The 20,574-nt window shown below is 41.0% G+C and overlaps 1 protein-coding gene across 1 annotated transcript in view; it reads left to right on the top strand.

Moving 5' to 3' along the window:
* Positions 1-20,574, top strand: part of RALGAPA2 (Ral GTPase activating protein catalytic subunit alpha 2) — a 209,556-nt gene that overhangs the window by 114,777 nt on the left and 74,205 nt on the right. The window contains 1 exon segment of the mRNA XM_040637933.1: positions 10,646-10,773. Coding sequence (XP_040493867.1) covers positions 10,646-10,773 — 128 coding nt within the window.

Consider the following 20,574-nt stretch of genomic DNA (forward strand, 5'->3'; position numbering starts at 1 on the left):
CTTGGAACTGAAATGCAAAAGGAAAAAATGATGAAAAAACCTGAACAGGGGCACCTGAGTGGCTCAGTTGGTTAGTGTCTGCCTTAGGCTCAGGTCATGATCCCAAGGTCCTGGGATCAAGCCCCACGTAGGGATCCCTGGTCAGCGGGGAACCTGCTTCTCCCTCTCCCCACTATCACCCCCACCCTGCTCATGCTTTCTCTCGCTGTCTCTCTCTCTCTCTCTCTCTCTCTCTCTTTCTCTCTCTCAAATAAATAAAATCTTAAAAAAAAAAAAAAGGCCTGAATAAAACATTTAAGACCTGTGGGACAAAGGTAAAAGATCTAATATACACCTCATGGGAATACCAAGAGGAAAAGAAAGGAACAGAAGAACTATTTGAAATTATAATTAAATATATAATATATTTTTAATATACATGAGAATTTTTCAAATTAATGACAGATACTAAACCACAACTCCAGGAAGCATAGAAAATACCAAGTAGGATAAATACTAAGATATCTATAGCTAGATATATCATATTCAAACTATGTTTTAGAAACTGAATGTTTGTGCCCCTGCCCCCGGAATTCATTGTTTGAAACCTAACCCCCAAGGTGATGGTATTTGGAGATAGGGCCTTTGGGAGGTGATTAGGTCGTCAGGGTAAAGCCCTTAGGAATGGAATTAGTTACAAAAGAGACCCCAGAGCACTCCCTTACCACTTCCTCCATGTGAGGACATAGAGACAGCCATCTATGAACCAGGAAGCAGGCCCTCACCAGACACCAGGTCTCCTGACATCTTAGTCTTGGACTTTCCAGCCTCCAGAACTGTGAGAAATAAATTTCTGTTGTTACAAGCTACCCAGTGTATGACATGTTATAGCGGCCCAAACAGACTAAGACATACCAAAAATCAAAAATAAAGGGAAAATCTTGAAAGAAACCAGAGTTTAAAAATAACTATAGAGGAGCATGGGTAAGTAATACAGTAGACTCCTCTTCAGAAATCATAAAAGCGAGAAGCAAGTGGATGAAAATGAAGTGTTGAAAGAAACCCACCAACATAGTATTCTGTATCCTTCAAAAGGGAAAGAAAAAATAAGGATTTTACAGACATGGGGTGCCTGGGTGGCACAGCGGTTAAGCGTCTGCCTTCGGCTCAGGGCGTGATCCCGGCGTTATGGGATCGAGCCCCACATCAGGCTCCTCCGCTATGAGCCTGCTTCTTCCTCTCCCACTCCCCCTGCTTGTGTTCCCTCTCTCGCTGGCTGTCTCTCTGTCAAATAAATAAATAAAATCTTAAGAAAAAAAAAAGGATTTTACAGACAAACAAAGCTTAGGAAATCTGTGGGCAGTCGACCTGCCTTGCAAGAAATGTTAAAATAAATTCATCAAAGAGAAGGAAAATGATATAGATCAGAAATACAGATCTACTTTTAAAAGGAAGAGCTTTAGAGAAGAAATAAATGTAGGTAAGTGAAATCTTTTGTTTTTCTAATTCCTAATTGATCTAGCAGATAATAGTTTGTTCTAAATAATAATAGCAACCATGTATTCAGTGATTGGATAAGTAATGAATGACAGCAATGTTACGAGGATGGAAGGAAAGAATTGGCAATACTCTGTTATAAGGTATTTGTACTACCTGTGGAGCAGAATAGTGCTATTTGAAAGAGGACTTGAATTAGTTACAAATGTCTATGTCAAACGCAAGAACAATCAGCAAAAAAAGTGAAAAAAAAAATAAAAAGCTATCATGGATATGCTAAGAAAAGAGAAAAATTGGAATTATATAAAATGTTCAATTAAAATCAGAGAAGGCATGGGGAGCCTGGGTGGCCTGGTCTGTTAAGTGTCCGACTTTTGGTTTCAGCTCAAGTCATGATCTCAGGGTTGTGAGATCGAGCCCCACGTCAGGCTGTTTGCTGGGTTCAGAGCCTACTTAAGATTCTCTCTCCCCTCTCATCCTCTCCCCCCGCCCCCCGCCTCTCCTGCTGGCATACACACTCTCTCTCTCAAAAAAAAAAAAAAAAAAAAAATCAGAGAAGACAGAAAAAGGATAGGAAATGACAAGAGGAACAAGTGAAATACACTAACAGACCTGGTGGATAGTAATCTAACTATATCAATCCTCACTTTACATGTCAACAGTCCAAATACACCAATTAAAAGAAAAAAGACTGTCAGTGGATTAAAAAAGAAAGCAAACCCAACTGTATGTTGTCTACAAGAAACCTACTTTAAATTATAAAGGCACAGATTAAAAGTAAAGGGATGGAGAAAGATATCCCACACTAACACGAATTAGTAGAAAGCTGGACTGGCTATATCAATACCAGACAAAGCTGACTTCAGAGAAAGGAAAATGATCAGGGATGAAGAGGGACACTATAGGTGGGCAGAGAAAGCTCCCCCAGGGGTGATGCTTTAGCTCCCCAGGAGGTGACCCCCAAATGGAGCAGGAGAGGCACCCCTCAAGGAGCATCAAGCAAAGAGGACAGCAAGAGCAAAGTCCTTACAGAGGCATGAGCTTCATAAGAATGAGGAAAGATGTCTGCTGTGGCCAGAGTAGGGGGAGGGGGTGCAAAGAGGAAGGCTGGGGAAGCTGAGAGCTTCCATGGCTCCAAGTGAAGACTCTGACCTTGATAAGCTTAGAAAGGCAGGCAGTCTAACCACGTTCTTCTCTGTAAAATAGATTAAGTGTCAGCCTCAAGGAATTGTGGGCATTACTTATTTGCCTGTGATCTCTGAGCTCCGAACCTGGCCCAGCAGAGGGAGCTTAGTAAAAGGAGCCACAACCATTGTGCTCATCATCAAAAATCAAATATTCCTGGGTTCTTTAACCCCTTGTTCTATGATTCATTTGTTATTCTGTTTTAATATAACCTCTTGATTAATTCCAAAATAGTTCAATTATGTATATTACTTTCATCTCAGTTACTAAGAATTCTAGTCCAAAGGTGTCAAAGGAGAATCCCTTATAGACCCAGTTAATCCATCAGCCTACTTTAAAAGACATTCATGGAGATGCTATGGTTGTTCCCTAAGGGAACTTTCTCCCTATTTGGAAATTCTTTTTCTGTGTCTACCCCAGGCTCTGCAAAATAGAGTTTAAGTGTGTTTTCACTTATCTTTCAAGAAACTAGCCCAAGTCCAATGAGCTGTTTTCCAGCTGGCCCCTCCTCAGCAAGCATCACCTCACTGGTGACCTTGTGGAGTTGTGCATTCCCAGAGGACACTGCCATGCCATCCCCTTTCCACGTCTGTGCATAAGAAGGTCAGAACAGGTGATCTTTAAGGGCTCTTCTGCCTCTGCCATCTAGGATTCCAGGACCTGCTATAGTTTCCCCCTCTGGAAAGTTCACAATCCCATAGTGTGAACTTAAGAACTGAAAGAGTATATTTGCACCCATAAAGTTATGCTTGAGATGTCAAAATGAGTGCCAGATAAATTAAAAATTAAAAACTTGCATTGAAGTACAATAAATTTCCCACTGGAAAAAAACAAACAAACAATAGCAGTTATGTTATTTGCCAGAGAGGCTGAGGAGTCCCTAGACTGAAAACTTTATTAAAATTTTGTAAAAATAAAATGTGTTAAATTCTAAGCACTCTCACGTGCTCTGTGTTTCCATAGGTCTTGTACAGATCATTTCTTGATGGAGAATCCCATACTGAAAGCAGTTCTGGCTCTAGAGTAACTAGAGTCAAGCCTCTCTGGAGTAATATAAGGATTCTCCTCTTATATCTGTACCTGAACTAAAGGTTCAGGCTTTTTTTCCTTTTCCTTTCCCTCTTTCTTTTCCTTTTTTTTTTTTTTTTTTTTTTTTTTTTTTTTGCCTTCTTGAATACATATTTTTATCTCCCCTGCAAACTGCTTATGCGTAAGCGGTGTGACATATTTACCTCTGTTTTCCTCTGCAGCCCTTATTGGGGCTTTGATGAAAGTGGGCAAATACATAACTATTAAACTGATAAAATCTGAAATCTCTTCCCTTTTGACCTAGAAAGATTCTGTGTAATCTTCAAAATTTTCAGGCAAAACTTTAGAGTCCTTTAATTATCTATTTTTCCCCAAAATGATCTTCTGTTACTTAGAGAATATATCTAGACAATATAAAGATTGAAACTGATGGAAATAAACATTCTCTTTCTCAGAAGAAGCGTACCTTATATTTCTCTTAAAGTTTTTACCCTTATCTAAATATTGTATGGTTTTTCTACCTGCTGTCATTTAGACAGTACTATTTGCAACCCACTTTAGAGATTAATAAAGCATTTGAATGTTTCCAGCCACTCTGTAAGGGGAGGAGGGCATACCACACCTCTCCTGGGCTCCAGATACATCCACATATGTAAGTGTAGTAAGTTACCAAGGAAACTTGGTTTCTTGGCAGCCAAACCAAGTGCAGAATTTGAATCCCAGGAGTCTCAACCTCTGTAAGAGTAGAAAGGAGTTCATTTTCACCTTCACCTAAGTATGTGGATGCTTATAAATGAAGGCTGATTACATTCGTGTGGCTCTGTATGTACCTATCCTGTGTACACTTTATAGGCATACATGTGGAGTCCAGCAGAAACTTGAATGCTGGGTCTCTGTGCTGTCACCCACCTCTTGCATTATAAAGGTAGTGCCAATAAGCTGGGTGCAGAAATCCTAGCCATATCTTTGTTATGAACACATGCCCCCGGTTTTTCAAATGGGATGCATAACTGACCAAACTGTGTAACTCAAGCCACCCGTACTCTGCATTTATTGCTTTCAGTGTGGCCTGGTTCTCAGTAGACCTGTACATGGCAGTGTTCCGGTTCTGGAAGCTGGAGGTTGTTATCCATGAGGAAGGTGAACAGAGCTCAGTTGTTTGTTACCTTGCTTTGGAACATCAAGGTATCTTGACTGAATCTGTGAAAGATTAATCCCCACAAATCAAGTGGAGATTTCATCTCACTTCTTTTTTTTAATAATAATTTTTTATTATGTTATGTTAGTCACCATACAGTATATCCTTAGTTTCTGATGTAGTGTTCCATGATTCATTGTTTGCGTATAACACCCAGTGCTCCATGCAATACGTGCCCTCCTTAATACCCATCACCGGCCTGTCCCAATCCCCCACCCCCCTCCCCTCTGAAGCCCTCAGTTTGTTTCCCAGAGTCCACAGAAGGGGGAATGAACCATGAAAGACTGTGGACTCATCTCACTTTCTGTGTCCCAAGGACTCTCCTCTGTCCTGGCTCCCGCAGCTGGACGCCTCCTCGTGCTGGCACACTAAGCAGTGTTGCAGCATGAACTTCAGTGCCGTCCCTCCTCTGCAAAGAACTTTCTCTGCTTTCATACTATCTGGCCGAGAGAACCTGGGTGTGACAGTGTCCTGGCCTGGACCCAGGCCTGATAAGGAGAAAACCATTTGGGCTCCACTTTCTAGGTTTGTGCTTCCTCTCTCAGATGTGTTTCCTTTAGTGATAGGGGATCCACATGCACCTCCTAACTTGCAACTGGTGAGGAAATCTTAGGCTCTGGTCATCATGCTAGGGGAGGGCAGCTATGAGTCGTCCAGGGTCTTTAGTTTTTTGTGAACACATGTGCTCAACAGGGATGAAATGCTGAGTTAAGGTTCTGATTATTAATTGTATTAGCCTTTCTCTAAAGAACCAACTTTTGATCTTTGTTATTGTCTCTATTGTGTGGTTGTTTCTATTTCATTAAAGCCTACTTTTGTTTTCACTATTTCTTCCCTTCTGGTTTCTTCTGAGTTTATTTTATTCTTTTGGATTTTAAATATTTCTCAAGGTTGATGTCTGTCTCATTAAGTTGTGGCTTTTATTCCTTGCTAATAAGAGCATTTAATCCCACATATTCCCTCTCAGTACCACTTCAACATCTAATATCTACTCTTTTCATGACTATTTAGCTTAACATATTTTTTGGTAAGTATTTTTGTTATTTAGAAGTTATTTAGAAGTATGTTTCTTAATTTCTAAACATAGAGATCTGTGCTAGTTATCCTCTTGTTGTAGATTTTTAACTTAATAGCTCTTTGGGCACAGAATAAGGATTGTATAATTTCAACTCCTTGAAATTTTCAGAGACTTGCTTTATGACCTAGACTAGGGCTTAGCAAACTTTTTCTGTAAAGGACCAGGTAGTGAATCTTAGGCTTTGTGGCCCACACAGTGTCTGTCACAGCTACTCAGCTCTTTTCTGTGTGAAAACAGGTAGAAGCAATATGTAAGTGAAGGATTGTGGCTCTGTTCCAGTAATACTCTATTTTTTGACTAATTTTGAATTTTGTATCATTATTACATGTCACAAAATATTTTTTTCAACCATTTAAAAAGGTGAAAAACATTCTCAGCTTACAAGCCATACACAAAAGGCACCAGGCTTGGAATCAGACCCCATAGGCTCTATTTGTAGATCCTTGGCCTAGAATATGGTCTATTTTTTTAAAATATTCTATGCATGCTTGAAAAGAATGTGTTCTACAATCGTTGGGTGAAATATTTTGTATGTATCCATCAGGATGAGTTTGTTGCATTGTTCAAATCTTCTGTAGTCTTATTTTTTTAAATATTTTTAACATAACATTAATCAAGAAAAGGGCATAAATTTAAGTGTACAGCTTGACGATGTTTTCAAAGCAAATGATTTAATGCTTCCCAGATGTAAACATAGGTTATTGCCAGCTGCCAGAAATCTCCCTACACTCCCTCACAATCACTAATCCCCTGAAAAGTTGGCCACTGTTCTGATGTTTTTCACTATTGATTAGTTTTACCTGCTTTTGAACTATCTGTGAATGGAACTACATAGTGTGAACTTCTTTGTGTTTGTTTCTTTCACTCAGCATAATATTTGGGTCATTCCCATGATGTTACATGTAGTTGTGGTTTGTTCATCTCATTAACTGTGGAATTTTCTGTTGGTTGAATGTACCACAATCTTTTCATTCATTCTCCTATTGATGGACATTGAGGATATGTCCAGTTTGGTGAATATATGTGACTTGACTTTTCACTTTCATTATGAACAGAATGTTTTACATTTTTATTAAGTCCCACTAATTTTTTTTCTTTTATGATTGGTGCCTTTTATACCCTAAGAAACCTTTGCCTAATCCCAAATTGTGAAGATTTTCTCATGTTTTCTTCTGGAAACCTTGTGGTTCTAGCTTTACTATTTTGATCTATAATCCATCTAAATTTTCATGTGTAATATGAGGTAGAAGCCAAGGTTCACTTTTAAAAATGGCCACCTGTTTGTTTCAGTACCTTTTTTGAAACAGACTTTCCTTTTCCTATAAAACTGATGTGCTGCTTTATTACAAATCACTTGGATCTATTCTTGAGCCCTGTATTCTGTTCTGCTATATATATCAAATAGCTATATCAAATAGATATATTTGTCTATCTGGTACCAACATTATGATATATTAAATATTAAAGTTTTATAGTATGCCTCAAAATTAGGTAATATAAATCTTACTGTCTTGGCTAACTTAAGTTTTTTCATTTTAATATAAATTTAGAATGAATTTATTTATATCTATAAAAACAGCTTGGTAGAATTTTGATTTGGTTGTGCTGAATCTATTGCTCCATTTCAGCAGACTTGATACCTTGACACATGGAAACTTCAATCCATGAACATTGTACATCTTTCCATTTTTTAGGTTGTCTCTAATTTACCTCAGCAATGTTTGGGTATGTGTGTGTGTGTGTGTGTGTGTGTGTGTGTGTGTGTGTACCTTTTGTCAGATTTATTCCTAGGTATTTGATGTTTTTGATGCTACTATGAACAGTATTTGTAAATGTCATTTTCCAATTTTTGGAGGCTAACATTCAGAAGTATAATTGATTTGGAGGGTATGTTGTATCCTGTGACCCTTCAAAATCCAGTTAGTTCTAGTTAAATTCCTTTGGATTTCTCATGTATATAATGATGTTATCTGTAAATAAAAATGACTTTACTTGTTTCTAATCTTTATGTTCCTTTCTTTGTTCTTTTCTTTCTCTTATTTTCTTTGTTGTAATGACTAAGATCTTCAAAAATGTTGAATAGAAAAGGTGACATAGACATCCTTGCCTTTTCAGATCTTAGGTGGAAAACACTTAATACTTCACCATTAATTATGTTACAATTTTTTTTTCTTTAAGAGTTTATCAAATTGAGGAAGTTCTCTTCTATTCCCAGTTTGCTGGGAATTTTTTTAAATCATGAATGAGAGTGTAATTTTATGCTTTTTCTGTATCTATCTAGAAGGTCATAGATTTTTTTCTTCTTTATTTTATGAAAGTAGTAAATCGCATTAATGGATCTATGATTGTTAAACCAGCCTTGGTTTTTATGCAAAATACCACTTGATCAAGATACATTGTCTTTTGTATATAGTGCTGTATTTAATTTGCCAGAAATTTGTAAGGGATTTTTATGTCTTTGTTGAGGGATGTTAGTTCATAGATTTCTTACATCAGCACCTTGCGTCCACTCCTTTGGGCAGAGCTAGTCTTCCATATACCATTGTATACCCAGCCCCTCTCCCAGTGCCAACCACAGAAAAGGTATTCCACAAACAAATAGTCTTTGATACAAGTTAAAAGACCTATGCTGCAGATCTGCATTTATTAAATAATTTAAAACATTTAAAATAACAATTAATTTCACCCATTCAGCCAGTATTTGCATTGCAACCATGTGCCAGGTACAGTGGAGGTTTCTCTCCACCATCTCACTGGAAGTTTCTCTCCACCATCTCCGGCAGCTCCTCCTCAGTCTTTGCTAATTCTTCCTCATGTCTCCAGCCTCTAAATATTGGAGGGCCGCAGGATTAGTCCTTGAACCTCTTTTCTTGCTCATCTGATCATCCAGTCTCATGGCTGTTGACACCATCTATAAATAACTGTTATGAATCTCCAGCCGGAGCATCTCCCTTGACTTCCAGCCTGATCTATCTGCTGCCACCCCCATACATCAACACCAATATCTAATAGGCATCTCAAACTTAGCATGTTTAAAATTGAACTAGTGACCCTCCCTTTTGGTCTTCTCCACTTCAGGGAAAGGTGGCCCCAACCTTCCAATTGCCAGGCATAAACCATGGCATCAACCTTGATGCCTCTTTTTCTCTCTCACTTCATTAGTAATCCTCAACAAATCCTGTCTACCTTCAAACTATATCCAAAAACCTACCACTTCTCACCACTTCTGCCACCATTCTGATCCAAGCTATCATCATCTCTTGCCTGGATCATTCACCAATTCCCTAACTGTTTTCCATAATGCTTACTTTTTGCAATTTTCCCAACACAACCACCAGAACATACCTTTAAAATGTAAGGTGAGATCAGATCTCCCACTTCCCTAAACCCCCCAGAAGGCTTTTATCTTGCTCAGAGCAGAAATCAGAATCCTTTAAGGCCCTTCTTATTACCTGCCCAACATTATTGCCTTCTGGTCTTTTTCTTGCTCACTCAGCTCCAGCCTCTGTGGCTTGCTTACTATCTCTTAACCATAGCAGTTCCACTCCCACCACAGGGCTGGGTGGGCTGGGTGTTTGCTGTTCCTTGGCCTGGAATGCTCTTCCATCAGATGGCCTCATAACATGAGGTTCATTCCCTCACTCCTGTCAAGCTTTTACTGAAGTGTCATCTTCTCCTTGAAGCCCTCCCTGGTCATGTGATCTAAAATTGGAGGACTTCTCCCCCTCAGAAGGAGTCCTATTGCTTTTCTTTACTCTATTTTTCACCTTAGCACTTTAACTACCTAATATATATTTTATGTATTTATACTATTTATTCTCTCAAACCTCCAATAAATTATAAGCTCAATGATATAAGGAATTTCATTATTCACTGCTGTGTCCCCAGTGAATAGAACAGTGTCTGTCACATAATAAATATTTTTGAATAAATGAATAAACAAGTGAGAGAGTGAATAAATACAAGAGTTACAAGGCAGACCAAGTCCTTGACCTTATGGAGCTGACAATCTCCATATTAATAAGTGGAGTCGATGAATTTCTAATGGAGAAAAAAAAGTGAGAGCACGAAAAGACAGGCACCAGAACTTTGTGGGTTGCCCCAGTAGTAAAACTGGGTCCAGTGAAGGAATGCCAAGCCTCTAATAAAGAAGTAGGAAAAAATGAGGATAACGCAATCATCTTAGAAACAGAGGAAAGAAGATTCAAGAATGAGGATTATAAATGGGACCTTGTAGCTGTTAACAGTGATAGTCATCTCTCCTTTAAGAGTCAGTACACATCAGGATCCATGCAGAAACATTGCCAATTCCAAACAGGTTTCAGAAGGATGCAAGGCTAGGAGGTGTGCAGTGAGACACGGCTGTGTATTGTACATAATCCACGTGATGTAGGCACCTAGAAAGAATAAAGCTATTTCTGTAAATGGCAACACAAGGGAAAAAACGAATAACCTGGTGATAATTTGTCATGAGAAGTTTTGCTGAAGAGCTCACAATAAGGGAGTATTGTGGAGGAGAACTGTGTTGCTTGATTTGAAAGCCCTCGACCTGTATCCTGCTAACATGAGCGTCATTTCTGCATGGTCATGACAGGTCTCAGAACCAGCTATTCTCATGTCTTTAGTTTGACTTTTACTGGTTTTGGAAAAGTAAGTGTTTTTCTGTTTTGAATCAACAGGTTCCGTTTTTTGGGCCTCTGTTTGATGGAGCCATAGTGAGTGGGAAGCTACTGCCAAGCCTTATATGTGCCACGTGCATCAATGCCAGCAGGGCCGTGAAGTGCCTCATCCCACTCTACCAGAGCTTGTATCTTTTTGCTTTGAGTATGTAACCCATTAACCGTCCTGGAATCCTGATTCCTGGCAGATTGTCACGAGAGGTGAGTAGTCACTGGGTTGAAGAGGGAAGAGAGAAAGGTTTTCAGTGCGTGTTGAAATAATATCATGAAATCTTCATACTATCAGTTAATTTATATTAACTATAATAATATTGTGTTTCACCAAGCTCCAGAAGAGTTTATTTTCATAATGTAGTCACATAACTCTGTGCCAAAAAGCTGTGACTGTCAAGAGCGGCTCATCCTTTCTCAATGTTTTGCCTGAGGTCTGGTTCCCCTCCGCCCATCCCTGTGGGTTGCAGTCCCCTGTGTGTAGAAGGTGGGATGCTCAGGAAACTGTAATGGGGTCACCTGAAACCTACCCAAAACCAACAGCAAATGAAATGACTGTAATCAATCAGAGAATGTGGCAGGTGCCACTGGAAGTTCAAATGGCCCCCTAGGAGGTCAGAGGAGGGGGCAATTGCATCTGGCTGGGGGGACAGGGAAAGGCACCCTCAGTGAAGTTGCACTGGAACTCGCCGGTGAGAATGCTAAAAGTCCTTTTGTAACTTTTCCCAGATCTTCACCAACCCCTGATCTTCTCTCTAAAACCAGAAGAAATTTCACTTTTGTAATTTTTTTCTCAGACATCAGTTGGCATGCTTAAATCTTTAAGCCCAGGCATAATGTCTGATTATAAGAAAAAGAATTTAAGGTGACTTCACAGAATTGCTGCAAAAGGCTTCTGACCTCCTAGTAAAACTTAGAGTCTCTTTGTTTCTAATTGGTATTGATGATGAGTATAAACATGTTGTGTTTGACCTCTCTCTATACTTCTCCCACTCCAACTGTAAGTGGTGTGTTGCCGAAGGGTGGGGGTGAGGGTGGGTAAGAAACAGGATGTGTGTGTAGATACAGTTCATGAAAAATACCTTTCATTAAAATACTGGTCACTGCATTGACTGATATTCTGTCTTTAGATTTAAAAAAAATACATATGCCATGTGGCAACTTGGAATTATCATAGAAATTAGTAGTAGAAAAGAGCTATTAGGTCCCATCTGGTCCCTCCCTGGGGGCCAGGGCAGCATTATTCCCTTCTGCGTGCTCCCTCGCGCTTTGTCCAGGCCGGTGGTGCATGTTTCGGAGATGGCATTCTTCGAAGTGATATCCACAGCACTCTAGACTTACTCTTAGAGCTGGTGTCAATTCAGCCTTCAGCATGGGGGTTTTTATTTCACAAATGCTTGAAAGAGGTTCTTGGCAGAAATGAGAAAGACCTATTCAGCAATTGGCTTGTCAGTTTGCATGTCAACTAGGATGAGCTGGATGCTCATCAGTCAAGTATGTTGGACCAAGGCAAGGAAAAATCATTTGCAAACAAGAAAATTCTGCTTTCTATAAGTCCATTGTGATTTTTGTCACGTCACCTTCCCCACTTATCAGACTTCTCATTACAGAGTACATGCTTTGTTATTTTGTTCAACACTGCTTTCTCAAATAAGAATGAATATAGCATCAGAATAATCAGGTTTAGGGAAAACAATATTGTTACAAGTTCAAAGGATAAGATTCAGCGTCACTTGAAAACTTTTCGATGAACCACATTAGACTAGTGTGGTTGCCAGCCAGGGCTGCTGATGCTAATATGGGTGAGTAAATGCTGTATTCTCCAGTGACTCATAAAATAGCCAGGTTGACATCTCAGAGGACAACTTGGTATAGAAATTAAGAAAGGGAAAGTAACAAAACCTATCATGTCAATATTATAAAAATTTAAGCATTTTTCTTTTATCTTATACCTTGAGAAGATTCAATTCATGCTGTTCAAATAAATTACTTAAAACAAGAAATAAAATACTATCTATAATTTTTATAAATATGTAATCAATAGGGAAAACTTTGCAATCACTAAACTACTCTGTTAATTTAATTTCGTCCTGCAAAAGTGCTAATATAGGCCAGAAACCAAAAGTATAATAAGGAGAAAAGTAGAAAAAAAAGAAAAAAGAAGGGTTTTTTTTTTTTTTTTTTTAAGATTTTATTTAGTTATTTGACAGAGAGAGACAACAAGAGAGGGAACACAAGCAAGGGGAGTGTGAGAGGGAGAAGCAGGCTTCCCGTGGAGCAGGGAGCCCAATGCAGGTCTCGATCCCAGGACCTTGGGATCATGACCTAAGCCAAAGGCAGACGCTTAACAGCTGAGCCACCCAGGTGCCCCTGTACTTTTTTCTTTAAAACATTACTAATTACTAATTTTTACACTTTTTAAATAATTGTGTAGCAGCTGATGTCTGGAATTTGCTGCTTTTTGAGATAAGTCTTTGATCTGAATTTTGAAAAACACTGAAAATCCTAACACATCCTAATCACAGCTGTCTCCTTGCATTCTCATTTAGCAAACAAACAGTGTGGACTCTCGAACTGCCGAGCCCAGCACCAGGAGCTTGGGATATACAGGGAGCAAGGCAAATGGGGTTCTTGCCCCACACTTCACAGAGAAGACATACAAACTAATAATGTTGTACAAAGCAACTAAATAGAGGGTGCGGGTAAAACAGGGCCAGGGAAAAGGCTTTCTGCAGAGAAAGCATGTAAGCTGAGGTTGAAGGGATGACAAGGAAGCTGTCCCCAGGGAAGAGGGATGGCATTCCAGGCAGAGGGCACCATAGCAAGCACAGGAGTCTGAGTGTTCTCAAGTGGTAAAGTTGGGATTTTTAGTATTTAATGCATGGTCAGGCCCATCAGAGTACAGACAGACACAAGACCAAGCTTCAAGCAGAGGTGGTTTTCTGGGTGATGCCTGAGGAAGCCAAGCTTCCCTAACCCTGTCATCTCATGGCTCACCTTGAAAGTTCTAAAATTAGCACAAGGCTGCCTGATGCCAGGGGCAACAACCTGAAGTCCCTGTAGGTCCCCCCAGGGGCTGAGAAGATCACTAATACTTGGGCCACATCTAAAACCAGGGCTGAGACCAAGGGGTCCCAGAAGAGAATGAAAATGTGGGCCCCTCGTTCAAAAAGCAAGGAAAGTGCCTTAAAACATGCTATAATATAAAGCTTTTTCCATTCTTTTGTGCTTTTTCTCTCTACTTGTCATGGTGTTTTTTATTGGCTATTTAATGTCATTTTAAGTCAAAAAATATTAAAAATTTAGATTATTAGCATTAGTTCTATCAGTCTTTATATTGTTTAATATGCAGATATAAAAGCATTTAACTCACATATGGAGTCACCACAATGACACAGCTCATATTTTATAACTGGTACAGGGATATATTCTGTTCTTAACAGTGAAAACACCATACAAAACTAACTTACAGATTTTTATCTCATTCTTCATACGCACATATTGTACCATCACTCTTTCTTCAGTCCACTGATGAGTAAGGAAGGACTGACAGGAAAAGGAATTGTGAGTCCCCCTGTTTTTCCCTCTCCTTCTCTGTCATCATTTTCAGAGTAGATTGTGGATAACACAGAGAAGTAACACAACTAAGGATATATAGGATTTCTTGGTTATTCTTGTTTCTTAGGATGATACTGCTTTCTTTCTGTGCTCAAAGCAAGTTCTGGTTCAGGTGGAGAGTATGGCCTCTCAGGATAGTCCGCTTCCCCACCTACTCAGTCTTGTGGTAACACACTTCCCGTGTGCTCTCTCGGAGTCTCTCTGACCTTCCAGGTGTTGTGGCTCCACCATAGTCCTGCTCCTGGGGTGCTGCTAAGGCTTATGTGCAAGGAACAAGCAGAGCACATGTTATATGCATTTCCTCTGCCCACGTGCATGCTCCATTGTCTCATCAGACTTCAAGTGCAAAACACAAGATCAAAGATAAAATTATTAAGAACTTTAAGAGAGCAACAGCACAGTATTAAACCAAGCAGGGCCTGTTGAAAGCACTGTGCAGCTGCTTAGGTCACATGCCCATGAAGCCCTCCCTGGAACCCATTCCAAACCCTACAAACCCTGCTCCCCCCAGTATGAGCTGGGGAATTCTCTTCCTGGGTATTTATTAGATTTCATTCCCTTCCTAAATCCTGACAATATATCCCCTGGCAACATTTTATTGGCATATGAACCAAGACCCAATAAGGAATGAAGCAGCTTGCATACATGGCCCTAGAAGACACAATTCACAGAAGAGACCACGTTTCTGAGAAAGCATTGCTATTACCTGTTGCATTACTTCATTAGGTATAGTAATGAGTGCTGACAAAGAATGGGAAATTTCCTTATCAACACCAGCTATTTCATATGGGCAATTCTGTGTCCCCATTTTGTTTCTAATATTAAGGTTACAGTTGTTAAGTAAAACATTGCCAAACTGTTTATGGCATCCAAATGTCATTCAGGTATCAGAATGACTATTATATGAACAAAGGACACGTTGTTTAGTTCAGAACTTCTTTCAATCCTTTAGAGAGAAAGTACTTGTTTTTTTGTATTGACCATAGGTAGACAAGCATTGAGCCTGATGACAAATGAAGAAAAGAGCCGATGGAGTTAACTAATTTGCATCTCTTGTGCCCTCCCCACCTAATGACTGACACTTCAGTGCCCTAAAAGAGTTGTCAGTTGCAATTCAGTATTTAGCTAGGAGTAGAAATGTGAGCAGTAAAGGTATCAAGTTTGTTCGGTAATGTTCAAGAAAATACAACATTTCTTATGAAATAGAGGAGTGGGCACATTGTTAGAATGGATTTGCCTCTCTGGGATATTTTTGAGCAGTAAATCCAGCTTAGAATCTGTCAAAGGAGTTCTTGTTTGGGGTACCCTTGGCTAAATGATCAAACAGTTGGAACTGTGTGGTGAAGGCTCACAGAAGACTGAAGAATATACCATTGTCATACATGATCAAAAAAAAGTGAACACAGTAGGGATGTGTTTGGAAAACACCCTCAGTAACAGTTCAGACCAGCCTCTTTGTCCTTCCTGGGTTTTCTGGTAACTTCCTCAGCAGGCTAAATCAAATCTGTCAAGTGGAGCCCTTGTCCCGTGGCCGCTGCTCTTCTGAGTGACGAGGGCCAACTCACCTGCCATCTGCTTTTTCTATCCCTGGTGGGCAATCAGGGGGTCTATTCCCATGCCTAGAGTGTTGTAAATGGGAAGCTTGCCACATGTTATGTTTACAGTTCCCAAGCCAACTAAAGATTCCAAAATCAAACCATGGTGGAAGTTCCTCAGATTGTCAGAACCAGGGCTCTCTCATTCTCCTCCTCAGCTAACTTGTTTCAGGGAAAAGCTTGCCACACAATGTGCAGTGCGCCCGTTAGGAGGAGCTCACCCTAAATCAAACAGATGGTGGCTTTTTAAAATCAACGTCTACTTCAATAGAACAATAGCCACAGTGGCATTTGCTATCTCTCCTCTCTGGAACTATCAGCATTTGATGGAGAGAACTGGGCTGCCTAAGGAAAAGTAATTTTGTACCTCTTTCTTAAGTGAAATTTAGTTTCATTTTCAATTAATGGAAATAGTTAATAATACTCTAGCTTCTCTTTTAGACTCATGACTTCCTAATAGGATTGCTAAGCTTTAGTCTCAATTTATACACCTTCAAAAGTGGCCTCTCTCCCTGAAACTGTAACAATTCTGTCTCTCACTTTTCTGGTAGGATCTTTGGGGTTTTTTTTCCTGGGAAGATCTTTAATTTTCTCTATTTTTTCCTATACACTTAAGAAAAGTATATGAGAAGGAGTCAGTACCATGTGGTATATTTTGACATGCGGAACCAGTATGCATTTGTCCACATTTACCGTGTCCCTGCCTTGTGCTAGGCACTGTCCAAGCCCCTGGGCATAGAAATATGAATAAGAGATTCCAAGTGATGGGACAGTGTGTGCTCATGGACCAAGCTCTAAAAATGCACATCACATTTGAGCACCACAGAAGCTCCCACATGGTAAAGTGGAAGCATACACGGCAAGGATGGAGCTGATGGAGGCATTTCAGGGGCAGTGGGAGGAGTTCTGAGAGAGGGTGAGAGCCTAATATAAGGCAGTGGCAGGGGGATGGATTGGATCCCCACATAAAACAGGTAGACTAATTCAGCATGGGGCTTGCTAGATTTGCTGGGGTGTGGAGGATAAGAAGAATTCAGTCAGGGACAGACCTTTCTGGAGGATAACATTTAAGGAGTAAGCTTGGGAGGAGGAGGTGGAGGTAGAGAGGGAGGCAGAGGAAAAGGAGAGAATAGTGACACAGAAAAGCGAAGAACAGAGAAATGAAGGGTTACCTTCAGCAGACCTGTCAAGCAGGACACACCCTCCTGAGGGGTCTTATCCGTAGCTGATTTTAGCAGTCTCATCACCCCGAGCATTGGGTGTGATAGAACCTAGAACTGAATTACTTCAAAGAAAGAAGCAAACATATTAGATAATAACATCACTGAAAAGAAAGAAGGCACTCTTGGGTGAGAGGGAAGTGCTTGAGAATGGGAAATGCATGGGAGGGGGCCAGATTTAAGAGGGGCCACCAGAATGGAGTCACGCTCCAGATGGGAAGGCATGGACAGTGCTTTCCCGATCCACAATTCTAAACAGGCCCAAAGGCAAAATGTCATTGTGACAGGGATTTGCACTACCTGATACCAGTTACACTGTACATTCTACTAAAGGCAACAAGAGTTCGATAAGTTTTGGGCAGGCAAACAATATCCTCTTCTCAGAAGACAGAGGAAGCAAATGAGGGCAACTATTGTTTTGGATCTGTTCTTTAGCAATTTGAAAGACTGGATTTGTGACTTTGAAAGTTGCAGAAGGTACTTTGTACTCAACTTTGTACTAGAGCTCATGTAAGAAAAGGAGGAGAGCAAGTAGACCTGAACCTTGACACTTAGGAAGCACGTTTCAAAAAGTAGAGTTCAGATCAAGGAATGGCACATTCCCATGGGTGGGTCGAGACTATAATGGGGAATAAGAAATGATTTTTTTATGATAGAATTAAAACTGTCTCTGAGTGAGAAGGGGAGGCATGGAAGAGCAGCCAGTGGGTTCTAGTGAGTGCGTATTTAACACGGGTGCATCAAGACTGAAAGAGGAGCTCCATGCTGTCCTGACAGAAGGCTGCCACGTTAACCTTTACCCCACTTGTCCTCCATCTTCTTCATATGAGAAGGGACAGAAAAGTGTCTGAAAAGCGTATTAGTGAAAACTCAGATCACTGAGAACACAGTAAGAAGGGGAAAAAAGAACTGGCCCCTGGAAGTAAGGTCCAGCCTTCAAGGCCAGTGTCTAGTTGTAGAACAAATTTCCAACAGTGATCTCAGATCCATAAGAAGTTTTGTTTTTTGATTTTTGGGGTTTTTTTAGAAATCAAGTAAAATAAAGGATGCACCCAGAACTGAAAACAGGAAAATAGTTTCATTATTTTCAAATAGGATTATAAGGATGGATTTTGGAATGTCACATGGACCCCTTGTAGAATTGTTAGGCCAAATTATTAAATAGCTTGTGAGCCTTCAGAAAAGAATGAGTGGGGGCACCTGGGTGGCTCAGTTGTTAAGCGTCTGCCTTTGGCTCAGGTCATGATCCCAGCGTTCTGGGATCAAGCCCTGCATCGGGCTCCCTGCTCAGCGAGAAGCCTGCTTCTCCCTCTCCCACAACCCCTGCTTGTGTTCCCTCTCTCGCTGCCTCTCTCTCTCTGTCAAATAAATAAATAAATCTTTAAAAAAAGAAAAAAAATGAGTGTACAGAGAACAAAATATCCCAAACATACTCATTGTGTTTGATAAAATTACTATTTTCAGAGATTAGAGAAAGCTTTTTTTTTTAAGATTTTATTTATTTGAGAGAGAGAGACAGAGATAGTGAGAGAGAGCACAAGCCAGGAGGAGAGGAATATGCAGACTCCCCACTGAGGAGGGGAGTCTTAACCAACTGAGCCACCCAGGTGCCCCTAGAGAAAGCTTTTAAATATAAAATATTAATTTTGGTAAAACACAAGATAAAGTATCACAGTCATCTGGCAAGTAGGAAAGAGAAATATGGGTCCAGGGGATTTGGGTGACTTTACTCTGGCTAAACATACAATTCATGGACCTCCAGTTGACTGGGGCCTTTGTGTCTCTGGTACTGCGTGTGCACCACGGCTTTGCCCAATCCTCCGCCTTTTTTATCAGCAACTCTCACAAAGGTCTAGAACACATGTTTATCAAAATACCATTTGTCAGGAAGCTAAGAGGGTTAACTCAATTGACACAAGGCAAAATCAGAAACTAGGATTTCGTAAACAGATGAGACTTTTAGCCCCAAACCAGCAAGGTGAGATTTAGCAGGGTAGACTAATGCCATGCGCCTGGGTGTAGATGATCAGTTGTGTGTGTACAGGATGCGGATGATGGGGCATGACAGCAATCCCTGGGAAATGTCTGAGGATTTTGGTTAAGCACAGACTTGAGGTGAGAGACCAGAGGTGATGCAGTGGCTTACCAGTGTTCTCTCAAACCACAGCCTGAGACACCTGAGGTCCGGCTCACAGAAACAAAGGCACGGCCCCTCTGCTCCTGCAGCCTCAGATTGCACTGTGAATGTGGTGCTGCTCCGGTGCCCACACAGTGAGGAGAGACTTTGACCAACTTGGAGCATGTCCACAAAGAGAGTGGCCACCTCACCTAGAGGTCTCAGGGAGCCATTAAAACCAAAAAGGAGTTGTTTCAGGAGCCTGGGAGTTTTTTTAAAAGGAGACAAGTCTACAGAACTGGGACCAATAAACAGAGGCAACCAGGAAGCAGCTTTTAGCTTAAAGTCAAAGCCAATATTCAAAAACCAGAGCGGACAAACCAGCTGCCTGCAGGCTGAATCCAGCCCCCAGATGGGTTTTGTTTGAACTGCAGTTGGCCTCCAGTGTTACTCATAAAGATCGAGTTTGTCAGCCTCATTGAAAAATCAGGAGATTTTGCATTTTCAGAAATCTAGGTTTCTGACTTCTCGTCAAGAATCAGAACTTCTGACCCCACTGGGCCCCCTTTCTTGCTGGCAGCAATCCTTACAGGCTGTGTGCTCCCCTGTCACTACAGCTCGCCCGGTCCACGTGCCACCCAGCACTGAGGCCTGGTGCCACGCAGCACTGTCACATCACCCCCAGATCCCAGCTGGCCTCTGTCTGAGGGATGGTGACAGGGTCAGTGGGCCAAGTAGGTAACACAGTACCTAGTCTTTGGTGAGTAATCCGTAAATGTCACTCTGGTTATTTTAACACATCACCAGCTTGGAGTTTTAAACCTCTGTTGTCAGAACTGTAACCACCCAACTGTGGACTTAGGTCTCGGGAAGTACTCCCTTTTTCCCATCACAGGTGTTAAAGGCTGGAGACTGTCTTCCCTCAGTGACATGTGGCAGGCCCTCTTCGGTGTGAAGACGTGGTTTCCTGGGGTTGGGTTGCCCTCCACCTTCGGTGCCTGATGGGGCCTGCGAGAAGCACATGGTGTGGGGAAAGTCTTCAAGGCGTGGGACCAAGAAGCCATTTTGCACCTTTTTGCTGTAAAGTGACTTATCACTATGAGACAAAAGACCATCCCTTCCAGAAAAGTTGATGTAAATCTCACAATCTGTGTGGAAACCAGGTTGGGGGCAGCATGCTTAGGAAAATAGCAGCAATGCAGCTTTCTGCTCTGCCCCTCTTGGGTCCATGGCTATGGGGTCACGGTGTCTCAGAGCTAGTTCTTCACAGGCCTGTGTTCCTTCCCATGATGGGACCTTTGGGTACGGTGAGCTCTACTAACCCCGGACACTCCTGTTGTGTCTCTCCTGTGACAGATCGCTCACCTCCAACCCCCCCCCACCCCCACC

The sequence above is a fragment of the Ursus maritimus genome, unplaced genomic scaffold (assembly GCF_017311325.1).
Source record: "Ursus maritimus isolate PB19 unplaced genomic scaffold, ASM1731132v1 scaffold_22, whole genome shotgun sequence".
NCBI lineage: Eukaryota > Metazoa > Chordata > Mammalia > Carnivora > Ursidae > Ursus > Ursus maritimus.